This window comes from Tursiops truncatus, chromosome 8 (assembly GCF_011762595.2).
Source record: "Tursiops truncatus isolate mTurTru1 chromosome 8, mTurTru1.mat.Y, whole genome shotgun sequence".
NCBI lineage: Eukaryota > Metazoa > Chordata > Mammalia > Artiodactyla > Delphinidae > Tursiops > Tursiops truncatus.
This window is the reverse complement of record NC_047041.1, coordinates 39677679-39699286: the sequence shown is the minus strand read 5'-3', so window position 1 is coordinate 39699286 and position 21608 is coordinate 39677679. Positions and strand designations below refer to the sequence as shown.

The 21608-nt window shown below is 47.0% G+C and overlaps 1 protein-coding gene and 1 long non-coding RNA gene across 3 annotated transcripts in view; both read right to left on the bottom strand.

The window, feature by feature from the left end:
• The window catches only part of LOC141279328 (uncharacterized), a 44358-nt gene extending 29406 nt beyond the window's left edge, over positions 1–14952 (bottom strand). The window contains exons 1-4 of one of the 2 annotated variants that reach the window (XR_012333370.1): positions 12822–14952; positions 8779–12358; positions 7567–7641; positions 768–6964 (exon numbers count right to left, since the gene is read on the bottom strand). This is a non-coding gene — a long non-coding RNA (uncharacterized lncRNA). Of the gene's footprint in view, positions 1–767; positions 6965–7566; positions 7642–8778; positions 12359–12821 lie in introns of those variants that run through there. The other variant, XR_012333369.1, reaches the window with a different exon arrangement.
• Positions 14953–15133: 181 nt separating this feature from the next.
• Positions 15134–21608, bottom strand: part of LOC101323398 (uncharacterized) — an 84985-nt gene continuing 78510 nt past the window's right edge. Inside the window, exon 4 of the mRNA XM_033861641.2 lies at positions 15134–15211. Coding sequence (XP_033717532.2) covers positions 15143–15211 — 69 coding nt within the window. The 3' untranslated portion in view covers positions 15134–15142. The remainder of the gene's footprint in view (positions 15212–21608) is intronic.

The window sequence follows — 21608 nt, the reverse complement described above, 5'->3', positions numbered from 1 at the left end:
TACTAAGTAGATGCTATGCTGTACTCGAGGTGCGCATAACAGATCTATATCAGAAAATTTTATACATTAAAGTGACAAAATAGAAAAGAACTGAGCTGGCCTTCCCTGGTGGCGCAGTGGTTGAGGGTCCGCCTGCCGATGCAGCGGACACGGGTTCGTGCCCCGGTCCGGGAAGATCCCACGTGCCGCGGAGCGGCTGGGCCCGTGAGCCGTGGTCGCTGAGCCTGCGCGTCCGGAGCCTGTGCTCCGCAACCGGAGAGGCCACAACAGTGAGAGGCCCGCGTACCGCAAAAAAAAAAAAAAGAACTGAGCTAACATTCTTCCCATTTTGGTATGATTTCTTTTTTGTTTGTTTGTTTCTGAAAATCAGAACAGCTTTGAAATTCCTCATTTTCATCAGCTTGAGGAAAATCTTCCAAAAGTCAGTACTGTTTCAGTTCAAACCATTTCCAATCCCAAACATATCTCTCAGCTGAGATAAATTATTTGATGAGTCATTCCCAAATGACTCTGATGGATAAAATGATGAGTAACCAAATTAAAACAGCTCTTTGGCTTCATTTGCTGCATTAAAAGTTTAGCTTATAACAAAAGGTTTTTATATTAACAAGAGTTGCACCCAAGAATTTCAGGAAAATAAATATATACATATATATGTATATGTATATATATGTATACACACAAATGTGTGTATATGTACACAGACATGTATGTATATGTAAGCAACGTATACACATACATACATATATACACACAATGTTCTGAAAATAATCATCAATAAAATAATAAAGAGAGGGAGGAAACTTTTGAAGTTGATAGATAAGTTAATGGCACAGATGATTTCACAGATGTATACTTATCTCTAAACTCATCAAGTTGTATACATTAAATATGCACAGCTTTTTAATCTGTCAATTATATCTCAATACAGTAGTTTACAAAAACAAGCACGAATCAAGAACAGTCTCAGTGGGACTTCCCTGGTGGCGCAGTGGTTAAGAATCTGCCTGCCAATGCAGGGGACATGGGTTTGAGCCCTTGTCCAGGAAGATCCCACATGCCACTGAGCAATTAAGCCTGTGCGCCACAACTAATGGGCCTGTGCTCTAGAGCCCGCAGGCCACAAGTACTGAGCCCGCGTGCCACAATTACTGAAGCCCGCGTGCGTAGGGCCTGTGCTCCACAACAAGAGAAGCCACCGCAATGAGAAGCCCGCTCACCACGAGTAGCCCCTGCTCGCCACAACTAGAGAAATCCCGCATGTAGCAACAAACACCCAATGCAGCCAAAATGAATAAATAAATTAATTAATTAATTTTAAAAACAGTCTCAGGGCTTCCCTGGTGGCGCAGTGGTTAAGAATCCGCCTGCCAATGCAGGGGACATGGGTTCGAGCCCTGGTCCCTGAAGATCCCACATGCCGCGGAGCAACTAAGCCCGTGAGCCACAACTACTGAAGCCCGCGCGCCTAGAGCCCATGTTCCGCAACAAGAGAAGCCACCGCAATGAGAAGCCTGTGCACCAAAATGAAGAGTAGCCCCCACTAGCTGCAACTGGAGAAAGCCCGCGTGCAGCAACAAAGACCCAACACAGCCAAATAAAAATAAAATAAAAAATAAGTCTCAGAGCTTAGAAAATAAAAACTTAGTTTAGACACTACTTGAATATTGAAAATATGAGGGCTTCCCTGGTGGCACAGTGGCTGAGAGTCTGCCTGCCGATGCAGGGGACACGGGTTTGTGCCCCGGTCCAGGAGGATCCCACATGCCGCAGAGCGGCTGGGCCCGTGAGCCATGGCCGCTAAGCCTGCACGTCCAGAGCCTGTGCTCCGCGAGAGGCCACAACAATGAGAGGTCCGCGCACCGCAAAAAAAAGAAAAGAAAAGAGTACTTTAGGAAATAAAGAATTTAATGGCCAAACATAATAGCTTCATTTTGGAGAAAATGCATTTATTTAATTGAAGACACTATGCTAGATGTATAAGGCACTCCAAATTTTGCGTCTATTATTTAAGCCACCCAGTTTGTAGTACTTTGTTACAGGAGCCCAGGCAAACTAATCCAGTTATATATCCCAGACTTGGAGCTGAAAACGCTGACAAACTTGAAAGGGCAATGGGCCCAAACAAAAAAGCCCCCGCAGAGTCTGCCCTCTCTAGACAAAAGACAAGGAAAGGGGCAGCAGAGCAAGGCAGAAAACGTCTAGACAACAACCGCTCTAATTGAGCCAAACACCACAGAGCAAACTGGAGCCCCTCTCCCACCACACCAGCAAAGGTAGGCAGATCACCTAGATTTCCACCCTCAACCCAAATCCCCCACCAAAGTGGTGTCAAGAAGGCTAAGTAGGGCAGCAGAACAGCAGCACTTTCATCCCCACCAGCAGGTAAGGAGGCATCACCTCAGCAGTACCAGTGGAGACTAATGTGGGGAGCCCCCAGGAGGCAGTAACAAAGCATCCTTACCCTTCTCCACTAGGGGGCATCAGTGAGGTCTAGTGGAGAGTCAGGATATTAACCACAGCTGGGTGGTAATGAGGCCACCCTCCTATGCCCCACAGTGAGACTGGAGTCCATGTCAGAAGCAGTAATGAGGAACCCCTGCCCCTCTCAGCCAGGGTGGTATCAGTAACAGACTACCGGGGGGCCAGAACTCCCACCCATCCAGCAGTAACGAGGAGCCCCTCTCCCCAGGTGTCAATAGAAGCTGAGTCAAAAACTGGGGTTTCCACTACCATCTGACGGGAATGACGCTGCACCCCATCTGTGCTCTAACATTGTCAGAATAGGCCCACTGAAACACAAGCTTTAATTAAGATCCAGAATCTCATTATATAATGCCCGAAATATCCAGGTTTCAATCAACTGTCATACCAAGAACCAGGAAGATCTCAGCCTGAATGAGAAAAGACAATCAATGAGGGACAACACGGAGATGACACATGTTAGAATGAGCCAATGAAGATTTCAAGCAGCCACCATAAAATGCTTCAGCAAGCAATCAGAAACATAACAGGAAGAAATGAAAGTAAGGGAAGTTTCAGCAGAGAAATAGAAGATGTAAAGTAAAACCAAATGGAAATCTTAGAACTGAAAAATACCATATCAAATAAAAACTCAGCAGAGGGGCTCAAGCAGAATGGAGGAGATGCAAGAAACAATCAGTGAACAATAGAAATTACCCAACTTGCACAACATGGAGAAAACAATGAAAATTAAAATCAACAGACTCTCAGGAACATGTGAAACTATAACAAGGGACCCAACAACTGTGTCACTGGAGTCTTGGAAGGAGAGGAGAGAAAGGGCAGGGCTAAAAAAGTACTCAAAGAAATCATGCCTGAAAATTTCCCAAGAGGCTGCGCGAACCCCAAACGGGATAAACCCAAGGAAATCCACATTGTGACATACAGGTGTCTCCTGCTTTTCGCAAGTTTGCTTTAAACCACTTTGCTTCTACAAAAGACCTATGCTAGTACCTGTTTTCACTCACTAAAAGAAATCTGAAGAAAATCTTTGCTTTTATGAAAAAAAGAATTGCTTCTTTGCTTTACACCATTTCGGCTTACAAAAGGCTTCATAGGAACGCTCTACTTTCAGGTAACAGGGGAAGCCTATATTATAGTCAAACTTCTGAAAACAAAACAAAACAATCTTGGAAGCATCAAGAGAGAAACAACACCTTAGCTATAAAGAGAAAACAATTTTAATTAAAGCAAATTTCTAATCAGAAATCATGGAGACCAGAAGTAACTGGCACAATATTTTTGAGGGCTGAAAGAAAAGAACTATTAACCCAGTATCTTATACACAGTGAAAAAGTCCTTCAGGAATGAGGGCGAAGTCAAGACGCTCTCAGCTGAAGGAAAACCAAGAGAATTTGTCATGCTTTATACAATAATTAACTTTTTTGGTAATTAAAAAATTATAAAATTAATTATACAAAAATGGATCATGGACTTAAATGTAAAACTATAAAAGTTTTAGAACAAAACATATGAGAAAAGCTATGAGACCTAGGGCTAGGCGAAGAGTTCTTAGATGTAAAGGAAAAGCACATTCCATAAAAGGGAAAATTGATAAATTGGAAGTCATCAAAATTTAAAACTTTTGCTCTGCTAAAGGCCCTATTAAGAGAATGAAAAAAGCTACCACCAGGAGAAAATATTTGCAAACCACACATCTGAAAAAGAGCTAGCATCTGAATGTATAGAAATCTCTCAAAACTCAACAGCAAAAAAACAAATAATCCAATTAGAATATGGGTAAAAAAATGAAGACACATTTCACTGAAGAGGATATACAGGTTACAAATAAGCACATAAAAAGATGTTCAACATGTTTAGTCGTTAGGGAAATGCAAATTAAAACCACAGTAGGATATCACTACAGATCTATCAGAATAGCTAAAATTTTAAAATAGTGACAACACGAAATGCTGGCAAGAACACAGAGAAATTGGACTGTATTGCTGGTAGGAATGTAAAGTGGTACCGCCGCAACTCTAGAAAACCGTTTAGTAGCTACCACATGACCCAGCAATTGCACTCCTTGGCATTTATCCCAGAGAAGTAAAGACTTATGTTCACACACAAAAAGCTATACATGAATGTTTATAGCAGCCTTATTCATAACAGCCCCAAACTGGAAACAACACAGATGTCCTTCAACAGGTGAACAGTTTAACGGGGGGAGTGGTACAGGGTACATCCTTATCATGAAATAACCACACAGCAATTTAAAAAAAAAACAAACAAAAAACTGATTTATATAAAACCTAGAGGACTCTTCAGAGAATTATGCTGAGCAAAAAAGTCAATCCTAAATGGCTACATTTTGTTATATAACAAATATATACAAAACAAAGCTATTGAAATAGAGACCAGGTTAGTGGTCACCACGGGACAATGGAGGGAGTGGGGCAAGAGGGAAGTCGGTGTAGCTATAAAAGGGGAACAGAGCATCCTTGTGGCCTCTGTTGACTGTGCCAGTGTCAATATCCTGGTTGTACTAGGTCATTGTACTACAGGTTTGAAGAAGTTAATATTGGGGAGAACTAGGTAGAGGAAACATAGGATCGCTCTGTATTACTTTTTACAACTGCATTTGAATCTACAATTATCTCAAAATAAAAGGCTTAATTTTTTAAAAAGTAACTATTCTTAGCTCTCCATCTGTTCAAAAACAGGTGGTAGGCTGAATTTGGCCCACAGGCTGTAGTAGTTTATAGAGCTTAATGCAAACAACAAGAAACACTACATGTTCATTCAATGCTGTCTTAGATGCTAAAACTTTAGAGAAATCTAGACACAATCAGAGGTCTTAAAATGTGTTTACAGTAGTTAGTTCTTACACTTTTTGCAGTGGTTTCCTAGGTGGCAAGTGTCCATTCCCAAAGCTAACTTGGAAAGGGATAAGAGCAGTGGGTATGTAACCCCCTCTGGATTTGGAATCTTCAAAATCCTCTTTCTCTTATCGTTGCTCTCATATCAGTATTGTGAGCGCATCTTCTCCAGTTATATGCCACCCCTACTTTCCTACATCCTGGATTTTCACTGCATCATGGACGCTAGTTGTTTGTTTTATTCAACTGTGTTGTGGTCCATGTAAATATGATTGCTCTCTGAACAGGAGTTCTGTTTGAATTGCATGGACTGGTATTAACTTTCTCAGTCTTTCCGTTAACGATCTCAGTTTTGTCCACTGTGCAGCACACAAAAAAAATTTAACACCATATTTAAAGCATCCGTATTCACATTCATGTTAGGAAATCTTTCATCCAATACAGCAGTCATTACCCAGCCATTCGGTGTGGCCTCTGTTTCCGCTGCATTGCTTTGTAATTGTTTATTTTGGCCTCTTAACAATTGTATTGTGATCCTTAGCTGTCTGATTGTATTTAAGGGTGAGGCACTAAAAAGCTCTGTGTCCACGGGTGAGGCTTGGTAGAGCTTACTGAAGCCCAGGGCTCTACTGAAGGCTAATCCAAATAGATAGCTTCTTTGGGGAGCCCACAACATTAGTCCTTAGGTCTTTTCTCCTGGGTCTATTAAATTACCTGGAGAAGATACTCTTCTGTCTGAAGTTTATGATCCTCCTTGACGCATTCTGGGGGCTAGATGTGGAAAAAAGGCTTCTCACTTTCTCTTCATCCTGGGAATTTAGTTCCTTTTCCTTCACTGTTGTTTTATCATCAGGAGGGAGCATGTGTTTGACTTGCCTTCATTCACCCGAGGTCTTTATTTAAATAATCATAGTCTGAGCCAACACATGAGGAATGAAAGTGGTTGTAAGGGTTTAACATGACATCTGGGTTTGTCATCATTCTCGTGCCCCAGCCCCATGGTTACTTCAAGCACATGGACTCAAATTACCACTGTGGATGTAGCTGAGATGAGCTCTCATCATAACTGGAGGTGGTTAGACAAGAAGGCAGGAGGTCAAATCCCAAGCCTAACTTGAAGGAGGAAGTATTTGGATGTGGAATCTTCTTCAACATCCTTTCTCCTGCTTTTTATTTTGTTTCATTAATACAAGCATTTGGGGCCATCCTCTCCAGTTGTAGGCTCTCCTAATCCTAGATACCTAATCAGAATCTATCAGGGTGAAACAGGAAGAAGCAGGCGATTAAACCAGTCATTTCTATAGAGCTTTCAGCTCTAAGGTTCTAAAATTCAAACAGCTTTTTGTGGGCCAGTCTGGAAACGTAACCATGAAATATGCACCTTTATTGCTATGTGGAAATGCACTCTGAGTTTCATGTAGCAAATTTACACGTCAGCTATAGGCTAAATGTCAGCCTGGGGTAGATACTCCCTTGGGGGAGAGCACCAGAGCGGGGCAGACTCACAGTGACGGGCAAGAGCAGCTAAGCAGAGAGTTCCTGGGCGCTGTTCGGGAATGGGTCGACCTCAGCTGTAGGCCTATCAGGATGAGATGCCATCCTGCCTGTGGCCACGCCACCCACTGAAATAAAGGGAAAGTTAGAATGTGACCTAACACAAGTAGTACATTTCCTCAAGGTCATGGCTCACCTTGGACGTTTGCGTGAGAGGATCTGGAACTGGGAAGAACCGTGTGTGTTACCTGTTCTGCTTGACATTTTGCAGAGCTGACACAGTATCTAGGTATGCATTTATATATATAAAGCAAGGATTTAGAGCATGTTATTTTTTTTTAAGCTTTGCCAACTTGACAGGTAAAATGATATTCTTTTGATATCTGAATGGAAATAACTTTGGTTATAAAGTTGTGCTTTTTTTCCCCCATGAGCTTATTGATCATTTATGTTTTTCTTTTGTGCATTGTTCTTTCCCTTACTCAAAAATATTTATTGGTCACCTCTGTTACTTCCTGGGATAAAGGGTTAACAAGACAGACAATTTCCCTTTTCATCTCACAGAGCTCATCATTTACAGGAAGTAGACAAACATAAGTAACAATTTTTGTAAATATTTCTGGAACTTGAAAAGACATAGCCTCTATCTTTAGGACAGAATTTGATATATATGAGTCAGGTCTATTTTATTATGTCGTTTAGGTCTTATAAACCCTTATCTTTTACTTACTTGCTCTGTCATGGGCTGAAAATGGTGAACTAAAGTCTCCATTTACTGATATGCTTCTATTGCTCTTTGTAGTTCCTGTAATTTTTGTTGAAAAAAAAAATTTTTATACATATCCATAATTTTTAGATCTTCATCATGAATTATATACTTTATCATCATGTGTCCTTTCTCCCTCTTATATTTTGTTCCCATTCAACTTTAACAGTGAGGCTGTGAACACTGCTTCCTTCTTCTCTGACAGTGTCATTTTTTCATGTTTACAGATATAAGTATTTAAAGCTGTGAATGTTCCTCTCAGCACTCCTTTAATGGTATTGTTATTTTCCACATGTATCACTGACATACATTTTGCCCATCCTTTTACTTTCAACTGTTCTGAATCACTTCAAGGTGTATCTTTTTTTATATAGCATATACTTGGGTTTTCCTTATAATCCAATTGGAGCCTTTTTCTTTAAGTATATCTGGACCGTTTACATTTACAGATAGGATGGCTGTTTGGTCTTGCTTCTGTCATCGTGTTTTACATTACACGAACTATTTCCATTGATGCTTTAAAATAACCTCCAATATATGGCTTGTTTCCTTTGCTCATGTATGTGTTCTGATCATTCAAAAAATTTTTACGTTGTCTTACCTTTCAGCGGTTATCTTATTGATGAACCCTCTATTTCTTAGCTTCTATCTACTGACACCATATATAAAAAATAAAATAATAGTATGCTTTTACTTCCTCATGCTCTCCTCTCCGCTAAATTAGCTGATTATTTCTATTTATTCTTTCAGTACTTACCTTTATACTTTAAAGTATATTACTGGGTTTTCCTGGTGGCGCAGTGGTTAAGAATCCGCCTGCCAATGCAGGGGACACAGGTTCGAGCCCTGATCTGGGAAGATGCCACATGCCGCAGAGCAACTAAGCCCGTGAGCCACAACTACTGACCCTGCGCTCTAGAGCCCGCGTGCCACAACTACTGAGCCCGCGTGCTGCAACTACTGAAAGCCGCACGCCTAGAGCCTGTGTTCCACGACAAGAGAAGCCACTGCAATGAGAAGCATGCACACCCCGCTTGCTGCAACTAGAGAAAGCCCACGTGCAGCAACGAAGAAACAATGCAGACAAAAATAAATAAATTGAAAAAGTATATTATGAACTTTTTTACTGCTAATAATAAAAGAGTAAGAAATCAGAATACTTATGCCACCTCTTACCTTCTCTTACTTCCAACTTTTGTAACTGTAACTTCCACTGTGGATCCCGTCTTCATCCTACAGCAAATTCCTTTGCTGTGATTTCTCATTTACCGCTTGTTTGGAGCTTATCCTCTTGCAGTTTTTTCATAAAATGCTCATAAGAAATACAGTCCTTAATTTTCCCATGTTTATAAACATCGATGTATTACACTCAAACATAAGTGGCAGTCTTTTCCCTCACTAGAGTATACACTACACAGGCAGGAACGTGTGTCTGTTTTGCTCACTGGTGTATCTCCGATGCCAAGAACAATAGCTGGCACATAGTTGCACTATAAATATTTGTTAAATGAACAATATACAAAGGAAAATTACAAAAAAAGGTTTGGGGTTGGGCTTTTTCCTTCTGAGAATTTTGTCAGCATGGCTTTTCTAGTGCCAAATGCTAAAAGAGAGAAGTTTGAGGCCTCTCTGATTTCTACCCCAGTACAATTTAGTTTTGGTTTTCAGCAATTTGCCCTTGAGGTGCCTAAGTGTCATTTTCTTTGTGTTTAATCTTACTTGAAATTGTTATACATCTTGAATCTATGGATTTATATTTTTCATCAAATTTGAAAATGTTTAAGCTAGTTTTTATTTCTGTACCATGTGTGCTCTTAAAAAAATCTTTATTCTCTCTTGAGTGAAAAGATCTATATTTATCTACTAGATCAAGTTCATTAATTTTACAATTCAAATCTATATCTCTGCTCTTTTCAGCTTTTGATCTATCCATTTCTGCACGGTATATCTTAAAATCTTCAACTAAAACTTTCTAGTCTGGTGATAGTCACTTGCTTTATATATTTTGAGGCTATATTGTTAGCAACATACATATCCACGACAAAATATCATTTGTTACTACTAATATATGACATCCTTTGCCCCTTATGGCATATTCATCTTATAATTGTTTTGCTCATGTTAAAATTGCTGCCATGGCTTTTGTTCAATCTGCCTGACATATATTTTTTCCATCTTTTAAATTTTCAATCTTTAGTATACTTTTGCTTTAAATATATCTTTTGTAGATATTGCTACATCTTTTAAAACCCAACCTGGGAGGACTGTGTGAGGCAGGGAATTACAATGTCTCTGGAGAATGTGGGTGGATGAACTAAATAGAAGACTTTCAATGAACCAGTAATGCAGTAAGAGGCAGAAGTAACTCCAGGTGGAGGGCCTTGCAGGAGGAGTTCATCGTGGGCTTTCTTAATTTATTGCAATCCAAACGAGTTGATGCCTTGGGAGTTGGGCCTTATCCCAAAGAGTTCACTGTGCTTTCTGAAAGAGTGGCTGTGATCCGTGTGGCCAGCTGTGCTTTGTTTCAGTTGGAAAAGAAACAGTCACAGGTTGGAGAAGTTTCCTTCCTGGGAGGGTTCAGAGAGACAACCTTCACGCAATGATTAGGAAGTGAACAAAAGAAGGAGAGAGACCCTGAACCGTGGCATCACTGAGCACCCAAAGCTCACTCTGGTCTACCTTCCCGAAGTTATTACTCAACAGCTCAAGTGATTAAAAGCTTTTCGAAAAGACTGGCTCCTTTCCACAGAACTGGCAGGCGGGGGGATAATACAGATGACCCAACTGACATACTCTGAAGTCAGAAACCTTTGCCTTGTAGAGTAATGAGAAAATACTCAGAACAGAAGAGGACAGCCTGGCTACTGCACGACATAGACTCATAAGGAAAAATTAAGCCTGATGCAGTGGGTGAGGCAGAACATACGTGCACAACTGCTCTTCCCTGATCTCTGAAGCACAGGGGCAGGTGGGACAGACCTCCGAGGATGTGCAAGCCCCTACCCAATCCTAGTACAGATGTTCTGGAAGGGTTGAGGAAGGTACTCATCTATCTCCTTGATCCAAAGATTCTGTATCTGATTTTTAATGCTTAAGCAAGTCCATGACAAATATTGTCGAGCAGGGGTCTCCAACCCCAGGGCCTCAGACCACTACCGGTCCGCGGCCTGTTAGGAACCAGGCCACACAGCAGGAGGTGAGCAGTGAGCGAGCGAAGCTTCATCATTTACAGCCACTCCCCATTGCTCCCATTACCGCCTGAACCATCCCCCAACCCCCAGTCCACGGAAAAATTGTCTTCCACGAAATCAGTCCCGGTGCCAAAAAGGTTGGGGACCGCTGTTGTAGAGAACACAGAATTAAAGGTGGTTCCCGAAAAAGAAATTGCATTCAAAGTAAGGCAGACATCTTCCGGTGACAGAGCACGCGTGGGGCATTTTCAACACGGAGCTATAAAAGATAAATATATTCATGTATATGCACACACACAAATACATACACACACACATATATGTGAAGGCAGCCTTCCAAAACGAAATCCAAGAGCCATAATTGACTTCCTTCTTTTTCTACCTCTAGCAAGTAAATAATGATGTAAGATCCTTTGGGGGAAAAGGGAAAGACAATCATCTCTTTAATCTTCCTAAACAAACCTGAGGCAGGTGTTAAAAACCATCTCCAATTTACAGATGAGTCTGGCTACAGGTTTCCTTCCTGTTACCTCATGAAGGATGCAGGAAGGAAAGACCGACTGAGAAGGAATTAAAGCTGGTGGTTTTAGAACCAGCAGATACACAAATACATCTTGGTATGATTTTCTTAAAAGACAACAAGTGACGCCTTTCAAACCAATGACAATGGTTTCTATTCCTGTTTCTAATCTGATTCCTCTTTTGGAATTTGCTCTTCGAGAAATGTTAGGCTTTGACATGAGGACCCCGAAAGCCAAGAGCCCCAGATCCTGCTGCAGAACCCCAGCATGACCTGTGAAACTCCTAATAAATCACTCGGTTTTGCCTTGAAGCCATTGAATAACTGAGCACAGTTTGGAAGCTGGTGTCTCAAATCATCACCCAGTGCCTCCACATGAGAGTACCATTTACCCTGAGAATTGTTCAATTCCACCCAGCAAGTCCACAGTAAATTGGCACCTCGTTCCTGCCAGGAGGGGGCTCACATCAAAGTTCTGTTAACTTTCAGAAGTCCATCTTCAGCCTGCTTTCACCAAGCCTGCCTGGTAATTGCCTTCACCTGAAAATCCAGTGCAACTCCACCAGGCTTCCCGATGGACAACAAAGAGAAAAACAGTGGGAGAAAATAAGGGCCAGAAGCACCTCAGGATCTGTCATCCAGTGTGAGGTCTTGTGTCAGTCTGGCAAGTGACACCCTGGGAGGCTGGCCTTCCTTCATGCATGTCCTGTGAGGTTTGAACGCACTGACAAACAGAGAATGGCTATTTATTGAGCATCTACAATGTCCTAGGAACAATGTCACACCCCTTTTTTATTTCCATTTATCCTCCCAACATCCTCTACATAGTTAAAATGAACCTTACCTGACAGATGTGGGGCAACTACAGCTCAGGTCACGGGACCTGACTGAGGTCATCTGGTTAGAAAGTGGTGGCGTGAGGATTCACACGTGTCTTTGCTTCCCAAACCTCAGGCTCTTTTCACATCACACCCGAAATGTCCTAAGCACGAATACTGAGATGCTTTTCTAAGGAGCCCACGAAACAGGTATTTCTCCTTGATTGCTACAGGGTGAGAGATTGAGCAGGGTGTCAGACACTCAGTGGGTAAAGCTAAACTATGGCCTGTTGGTCCAAAGATGGCATCTAAGGTTGTTCACGGCAGCTGTGGGCAAGTGAGGGCTGTTCACACACCTGGGCAGGAAAGCTTACTTTAGGCTGGGAGAGTGGAGAGGGGGAAATTAGTGTTTATTAAGAGGTAACAGGTCTTCATAATGAAGACCATGGACTCTGGAGCCAGACTGCCCGGGTTTAAATCCCATCTCCTGTTCTGTTGCAGAATAATCCGGTGTGCGTGTGCCCAGGAAGGTGTCTGGGTGTGAGGGGCAGTGGAGATGGGGGAGCAGGAGTGGCCATGTGTGGCGGTTTGCTGAAGCTGGTTGAGGTGTACGTGAGGTATATTGTATTACTGTTCTACTTTTGTGTATGTGCGAAACTTCCCATAACAAAAGCATTAAAATAAACAAACCTGGGTTCCTCCGCTGACTAGCTGTATGACATCAACAAGTCCTTTGGCCCACCTCAGTTTCCTCAGCAGTAACATTGAGCGCTAACAGTACCTACTCCTAGGGCTATATGAGAAATAAATGAGTTAATACGTGGAAAACTGCATATATACGTTACCTGATTACATGAATACATGTCAAATGCTAGAAATTACTACAGAGTAACTACTACATCCCAGGTGTTAGACTTGGCATCACAAATGTATTATTTCAATTGATTCCTCCCAACAATCCTACGAGGCAAGAGAGCCTCCATTTTCACAGGAGGAAGTGGACTGAGAGGGGCTCTGGCAGCAAAACCTGCATAAAAAGTCAGGCTGGCTCTAAAAGCCTTGTTTCCCCTAGAGGCCCACTTCCCTGAAAGTGCCTGGACTGCCTATTACAGATGGGGAAACTGAGCTCCGGGAGTTTGGGAAATCCACAGCTCTGAGGGGTAGGCTGGAAACTGAACACAGATGAGGCCAGGACCCAGCACAGCCTGGGCTCTTCCTTCTGGAGCGGACAGGCTGTCCTCACACAGGCTGTCCTTGGGGAGGGAGGGGGCGGAGCTCTGCATTTCGTGGCTAAGTGGCCATCGGGAGGGCGGGGATGGTGCAGAAGCCCCGCCCCCTCCTTCATCCCAATGAGCCATCCTGGGGGCAGCAGGCTCCAGGCTTTCTCGGACCAGCAAGCACTAAGGCTCCTCAGAGAACCAAAAGGGGGAGGAAAACGGAAACCTAAGAGGAACTTGACGCTAGCAGCCTCTGCATTTGATAAATGTTTCAGCGAATCTCTTTCCAGGGCCACAGGCACTGGAGTGAACGTGGGGCAGCACAGGGTCTCCCTCGGAGGCCCGCAGAGCTCCGTCGGCCCTGCCCAGCCCAGCATCCGAGCTTCAGCTGGAGCCCTTCCTTCCAGCAGCTGCTTCGTCTTCTTAGAGACTCACTCCAAGACGCTCCATGCCCCCAGAACACGCCTGTGCAATCAGTGAGCGAGTCATGCAGCCACCGAGATTAGACAAGCACTTTTCTCCCCACAGATCTCCCCCTAATCAGCAATGACAGAGGAGCAGACACCCTCAGAGCAGTTACCATGCATCTGACTTCCAAAAGGGGCCCACTCCACCAGCCACCAGGACGGCTAACCATGCCCTAAAATACAATGAAGCAACCCTTCCAGCACAGCCAATTTGCATCCCAAACTCAGCTGGACTGTTGACAATTTGTACCCCTGCAGGAACTGAACCAAGCCTGACCTTTACCTCCAGGACCACGTCTGTGCTGCTGCTGTTCGCTAAAAGCCGTTGTGGTCTCATTCCAATTAGAACTCTTATTTTTGCTGAAACGGACCAATTCATGCATCCTTTCTGGCTCTCTCAAGAGTCTCTCAAACTTAAAATGAGCCAGTCAAAAAACACAATGTTACCGGAAGTGATTCACAGCAGGGAGTGAAGGGGGAGATGGAGAAAGCCCAGAGGACTTTAGGTGAGAGGGACATACTTCCCAGCCAGGGGACCCGCACGGACAGCACCTTCCTGTGCTCCCGGGAGAGCAAGGCCACCTCCTGGCAAAACAAGATAAACATCCAGTTTAAGGCTATTATCTCCTTTATTCAAAAAATAAATATTTCACTTTTGAGTCGACATATTTCAAATCACATGAAGCACAGAGAAGAAATACAGTCCCTTTGGAAATCATGAACACGTGTAGCAAAGAGTCACGTTCAAAGCAAAGGGGATGGGGTGAGCACTGATTCCAACTGATCCATGACCCAGAGATTCCTCCTCTCACCAGGTGGAGCTACATATCGATTGTAGGCGAGAAACACACACACACGCGCGCGCACACACACACACACACACACACACACACACACACACGGCTTTGAAGTCTGAAAGGCACATGAAGTGGACCATAAGGTGTGTGGCACATTCACTGATAAAGCGTTCCCTATTCCCTCCCAAGAAAAGTGGAGAAACTTTAATCAAGTCACAGACCAGAGAAGACGGGGTCCTCTGGCTCAGAGCTCAGCATCACGAAAATCTCTGCGGATGAAAGCCATTCTTCTTCTGCTCTCCCCTCCCATGCCTTCGCTCTGGGGGGGAGGTCCCTCACTCGGTGATGGCGGGGCGCGTGGCTACGTACACGAACACCACGATCAGCAGCACAACCACAGCCAGCGTGGGCAGCACCACCGTGGTGATCTGCTGCCGGGCCTCCTGCATGGCCTGCTTTCGCTCCTTCTTATCCTTGGACGTCTCCTTCTTGGGCTTCCCCTTGAGCTGCCGCATCTTTCCTAGGGGATGCTAGGAGGGTGCGTCCGGAGAGGGATTTGAAGGAAGGGTCACGCTCCTCCGGTCAAGGTGCAGAATCTCCTGTAAAGAGAACCATGATCAAGAATGAACGGAGTGAAAGGAAAAGGAATCGCAAAGGCAAAGGCAAACGCTAAACCAGGAAGAGTATCTGCAACTCAGCAGCCCAAGGATTAAGGACAGGAGAGGTCTTGTAGCCCCTCTGAGTGGTGGGTGGTAGAGCTAAGCAGGATGCTCCTGGGGCTCTATCACCGTCAGCGCTTCTGCAGGTGTGCTGTGTGCACAGGTGACCGGCACACTGAGACAGGGCCTCTCAGCTCCAGGGGCAGCTGGCCAGGCGCTGGGCACCAGATGAACAAGACTGCTTTCATGACACGAAGGGACTGGGACGCACTAACTATGCCGCCTCCACTCAGCGGAAAGGGGGGCACCCTTCTCCCTTCCAAGGCTCCACCTATCTACTTCACTGTTCTAAATCCTACCATCTCCCCGGCTAACCTCCAGCGCTGAACCGCCGGCAGCCTGCAGATCCCAGGACCGTGGCTCCCTTCCTGCCCGAGCCCAGGGCCCGATCGCAGGTTGCAGCAGCCTCACTGGGGCCGAAGAGAGCCCGGAGGCACCGACTTTTCTGATCTCCATTTGATCCTTTACCCATCCACCCAAACCTTCCTGAGCACCTCCTATGTGCCAGGATCTGCTCGAGGCGGGGAGGAAGAGGTGGAACACGCGGGGCTGTGCTCACAGAGCCCACGGACTAGGGGTGCACCCTAGGTTGCAAGCAGAGTCGAGAGCTGGGTCAGACAGACGATAAAGAGAGACCAGCTGAGCCTTCGGTCCAGCCACCCACTCAACCTAGGATCGCGTAAATTCTGTGCCCCGTGGAGGTGCTCAGGCGGTGAAGCGGTGCTGTCAGGGGCCTGGGGGATGAATCGAAGGCCGTGGGTAACTATAGAGCAACAGCTCCATACGAGTCCAATTCTGAGCTTTACGCAACGGAAACAGACTTCGGCTGATTCAAGTTGAGATGGAGTTTACACAGAGGCCTTTGGCACCTCATAGGATCCCCAGAGAAGAGGACCTGGCTCAGGAAATGAGCAGGGCAAGGAGCTGTGCAGCCGTCACCTGAGCCCCACTCACACCACGAGCCTGGAGGAGGCCTCAGGCTGTATCATCACCTGGACACTGTCGCTGGAGCAGGGGGCACTGAGGCCACCACTACTGCCCCTGGAAACCAGACGGAGCTGCTGTCACTGCCTTCAGGACGAATTCTCCAGGGCCCTGGCTTCTGTGTCACCAGGTGCATGTGACCAGCCCAGCTGAGACCCAATATACCCGCAGCCTAGCCGTCCAACCTCTATAAGCAGGGGGAGTGTTTCTAAACACAGTGAAGGGGGGGGGGGTTTGGCTACTGGGCAGGGAAATGAAAAAGACAAATGTCCTTCATAAAACATCCTGGGGGACTGGTAGAGAGGCGCTCTCTGCGGCAGACGAGCAGTGTACACCAATATTCCTCTAAGAGAGAGACTTTTGTATCATGATACTGTGTACCCAGTTTTGCCCCAGGACAGTGGGTGGCCTGTCACCACCCTGATGAGGAAGATGACATTTACACCTAAGTGAACGTGTCAAGTGGCAGGCAGGACGTGGAATGTGGGTTCCGAGGCGGGAAAAGTCTTGTGCGAATCTCCCTGTCGGTAGAGGGATCCTAATCTCACCACTCCTCTCATCCCCGATTGGACGCTGGAATTTTTTTCCTATTCTCCATAATCAGGTGGAGTTTCTCCTAGTGCAAGAGGGCTGCAATTATTGCCCTGGAATGACATGATGCCAGCCAAAAGCAAATATTAAAGTTCTGGAGAGCCCCATTTAGGCAAATTTACGCCTTCTATCAGGCTTTTGAAAATAGCCACTCTTAACTTCCTTAAGACCTGACAGGTGTAGGAACCCCCAGCTTTACAAATTCTCCTTTTCAAATCTTTCAGAGAACTTGCAGGCAGGCCTGGGTTCAAACTAAGGACATACAACTTCCGGGCTGAACGGCTTTGGGCTTCAGGAGGCCTCAATGTCATCATGTGAACAATGAGGACAATTTCTCTCTCGGAAGGAGTGACTGAGGGTTTGAAAAGAAAACACTCCTCATGGTGCTTGGCCCGCCCACCCCTGGCAGGACGGGCCGGCCAGCCGGACGCAGCCGCTTCCTCCCTCCCCACCGCTTGCCCGCTCCGGGGCCCTGGTCAGAGCTCACGGAGCTCACCGGCCTCAGCCGCCCCCCGGGGTGGCGTAATAGCAGTGCCCCGCCCGCAGGGCCGTGGTGAGGAGGAGACAAGAATTCCGGTAACACGGCACCTGGCACGGAGAAGGCACCGGACCACGTGAGCTGACGCTCCCGAAGCCCACCCAACAGACAGCCTGCGGGGAGACGGGCAGGCTCGTTACCCCGCTCAGAGATGAGGACACCAAGGGGCAAGAGGAAAAACGTCTTGCGCACAGTCAGCTGGTCTGTAAAGAGTATCTAACAGAGCAGTGGATGGCATCCCTTGTCCAAAGCTACGAGCCATGGTCTGTTCTCTCCCTGACACAGCTGCACAAGATTGTCTAAAAAGAGGCCATTGGCAGCACCCTGATTTGTAGCCATTTCCCTGTGGACCTAATGGCCTGTGAAAAGAGGAGGACCCCGCTGTGGCCCGTCACCCAGCCCCCCACAGGGCCCCTCACAGGACCCCTCGCTGGACTCTTCCACAGGACCCTTCACAGGATTCTCCCACAGGACCCTCACAAGGCACCCCCCCCCCCGCCCCCGCAGAGGACTGGCCACAGGCAGGTAGCCCCAGAGGCCCAGAGTTAACAAGGGCCCCAGGCCCGCTCCTTCGGCTGCTGGCTGCATCCTCCCGCAGAGGTGTGGTGGACAAGCATAGGCAGCAGCCCCCGTGACAACCAGCTCTTGACACCTGTGAGATGCATTCAGAAGTTCTCCAAGGCTTAAAAAAAGGCCTCGTCACTGGGGACAGTGCCGGTCTGGTCAGGATTTGAAGGACAAACACGCCAGCCTGAAGTCTGGGGTCTTGGTCAGGCTCCAGTGGGTGGCCTCCCTGATCTCACTCACCTGAGCTGTGGGCCTCAAACCGCAGCCCCGCACTTTCCCTGGGGCTGAAGAGAGAGTGGTGACGATGGAGGGAAAACACCTCTGAGATGAGCTGAGGCGAGGGAAAAGGGCCCAGCAGGACACAGGCTGGGGAAGAGCCGCAGGCAGAGGGAGCGGAAGGAACCAGAAGGGTGACAGGAGGGGAAGTGCAGAGGGCGCAGAGGCCAGGCCATCCTTAGGCTGGCGGGCCACCATGAGGAGTCGGGTTCCACTCCGAAAGCAGCACGAGGCCCTGAAGGGCTTCACGTGGGGAGGTGCAAGTTTCAAAAAGCTCCTCTGGCCGGTCTGTGGAGACTGGGGTACAGGGGAATGAAAAGGGAGGCCCTTAGAGCAGGGCAGGGAGGGCCCGTGGTGATGGACAGGAGGATGGAGTGGGCTTTTATTTGGGGGGTACCTAATGGCAGATGAGACATGGCGCGTGAGGGAAAGAGAATAACGGGTGGACCTAAGGTCTGGAGCTTGGGTACCTGGCTGCATGGTGATCCGGCCTTATGAGGTGAAGGGAGAATGGCAGGAAGGGGCGATGGATTTGAGAAAGGACATTAAGTGCTCTGTTCACATCTATCCATGTGTGAGGATGCCTATTAGACATCACCATGGCAATATCAAGGAGGCGGTTGAGGACATGAGTCAAGAGCTCGGTCTGAGCTGAAGATCTATATTTGGAAGTCATCAGCCACGGATGAGGTGAGCTCACCAAGGACAAGGTAGATGGAGATGAGGGCCAGGCCCGAGCCCCGAGCATGTGACAGTCAGAGAACAGGAGGGGAAGGGCAAGCAAAGGAGCCTGTGGAGAAGACGCAAGTGAAGAGAGAACAGAAGTGTGGACCCAGGGACCAAGAGTGAAGAAGAGAGCACGGCTTCCAAACGCCGCCGAGACAAAGTGAAGGTAAGGCAGCGGCCATTGGATCCGGCGGCTTGGAGAACTGACCAGAGGAACTTCAGTGGAGTGGGCCAATCAGCCTCTATCTCAGACATCTAAACCAAGAAACATGAAGGCACACAAGCTGGAAAATCCTGCAGATGGGGGCCATCCGATGCCACGTGCGGAAGACAACAGAGGAAGCCAAGCTGGGGAGAGGAGACGGGAGGCGAGGGGAGCGCTCTGAGAGCTGGACACTGGGGACTCTGCTCTTACCTTTCCAGCACAGCCCCGGCAAGGCCCAGCTCTATACAGGCTCCTGAGTTGAGTTATGCTGACCTGTTTCTGACTCTTAGGCTAGACATCTCTTTGAACTTGAGCTGGCTCCAGTGGGTCTCTGTACCTTCCAGTGAAGGAACCCCAGCTAAAATGATTACTCCAGTTTTGCAAATGAGGAGTCCAAAGCCTTGCCGCTGTCACAGAACTAGGGGTGTCAGAGTCAAAGTCAAACACACATCAGCCTGACCCCGGAGCCTGAAGAGTCAGCATCCTCCAGTGCCTTCCCCACGCACCTTCCCGGCCCTTTACCCACTCTGGGGCCACGTCCTTGCTCACTAGCCCCTTGCAGAGAGGAAATCAGAGATGAAGCTTGTAAGGTGCAGTCTGGCTCTTTCCCAGCAAGCAGCCCAGGCAGGACAGAGAAGCCACTAGCCGAGTTCCAGCTTCACAACCCGACCGCGACTGCCACCTGGCCACCCCCTGCCTCTGGCTCCCCTAACCAAGGGATCGGAAACTTCACAAACACTTGAGTTCCACCAGTGCCCCTCCCCCACCAACAAGCCCATGGCAACTGGTCAGCACTGGAATGTTCCAACCAGTCCCCAGGGTGCGTGGGCAGGTGGGCGGGGGGGGGGGGGCCAGAGAGGAAGGGGAAACATCATTTCAGACAGAATCATTTTATGATTTTTTGGCTCAGCCTTCCAGTCTTTTTTCTATATACATATATATACATATACTGTGCACACACACGCCTATTAAAATCCTTATGTATATTTCTTCCTACTTAGAAATCATAATGTACATGACAGCCTTAGAACCTATTAGGGAAACAGCCAGGAGCAGAGGTAAGAACGTGGGTTTGAAAGCAGGTTTGAGCCTCAGCTCTGCCATGTCTAGTTATACAACCCCGGGCAATGTACTTCATCTCTCATGTCCTGACTTCCCTCCTCTGTAAAATGGGATAAGAAAACCTGCTTTGTAGAGTCATCGGGAGAGAAAGACTGAAGTATTATCTGAGGTATTGATTAACAGGCCAAACCAGATGCTCAGTAAATGGTACAGAGTAACTCCCTTTCCAGGGAGGTTTTTCCAGTGCAGACGCACGTACGGAGAGAGGTACCAGGGAATGCTGCCCTTTTTCTGGTTTTGAACCATATAACCCCTGGGTGATGGAACCCCCCCCCCCCGTTTCTCTCTCTTCCCTGCTGAAAACCACCGGTTACCAGTCTGCTGCTGGGCAGGTTTTCCCAGAGGCTTGATGGGAGAAGAAGGTTGGTTTGGGCAATTGAGGGAAGGTTCAGAATCACAGCGACCACCCCCAGCTCCCGGATCCCGACAGGCTGATGCTGCACTGCCCAGTATGGCAGCCACTCGTCACGTGCGGCTACTAGCGCTGGAAATGTGGCTGTGGGCCAAGCTGAGCTGTAGTGTGACATACACACCGGAGTTTGAAGACTCCGTACCAAAAGAGAGAATATAAACTGTCTCATTAAAATCTTCCATACTAATTACGAGAAATGATACCATTTTGGATATACTGGGTTCGATAAAACGTATTATTAAATTAATTTCCCCTGGTTTTTCTTCACTGTCTTAATGTGGGTGACTCAAAAGCTTCAAATTCCACGAGTGGCTCACATGACACTTCAACTGGGCAGTGCTGTGCCTGCCCCATGCAATAAAAGCACCAGGTCCAGCCCCCTGATAAGCCTCCCACATCACAGCCTCAACTCACAGCGGTGAGGACGCCGGGGCCCCCACAGCCCCGCCCTAGTAGATCTCTCCAGCCTCATCATACCTCACATGACCCACGGCTACCAACACGCCTGAGTGCCCACCCCACACGCTCACATCCCATGCCCGTGCCCGTGCAGGACCTCTGCCGCGTGCCCTCCCCCATGCACCAGCATCCTCCTGGTATAGACGCTCGTCCTTGGTCACCCCTGTGCCTGGCCTTCAGCACTCCCTCCACAGTGCCGTCTCGGCACTCGGTTTATGCCTTTATTGCAGCACTGACCGGTGGCCGCCGCCTAACTGGCTGGGCCCCTGATGTCCCCACTGGACTAAGCACTCCTCTGGGAGCAAATGTGTCTTGCTAGGAATAATATTGCCCTGGGCTGGCAGGACGCCTCTCACATAACAGGTGCTCAGCAAGCATCTCTGGATCGAACACCAAA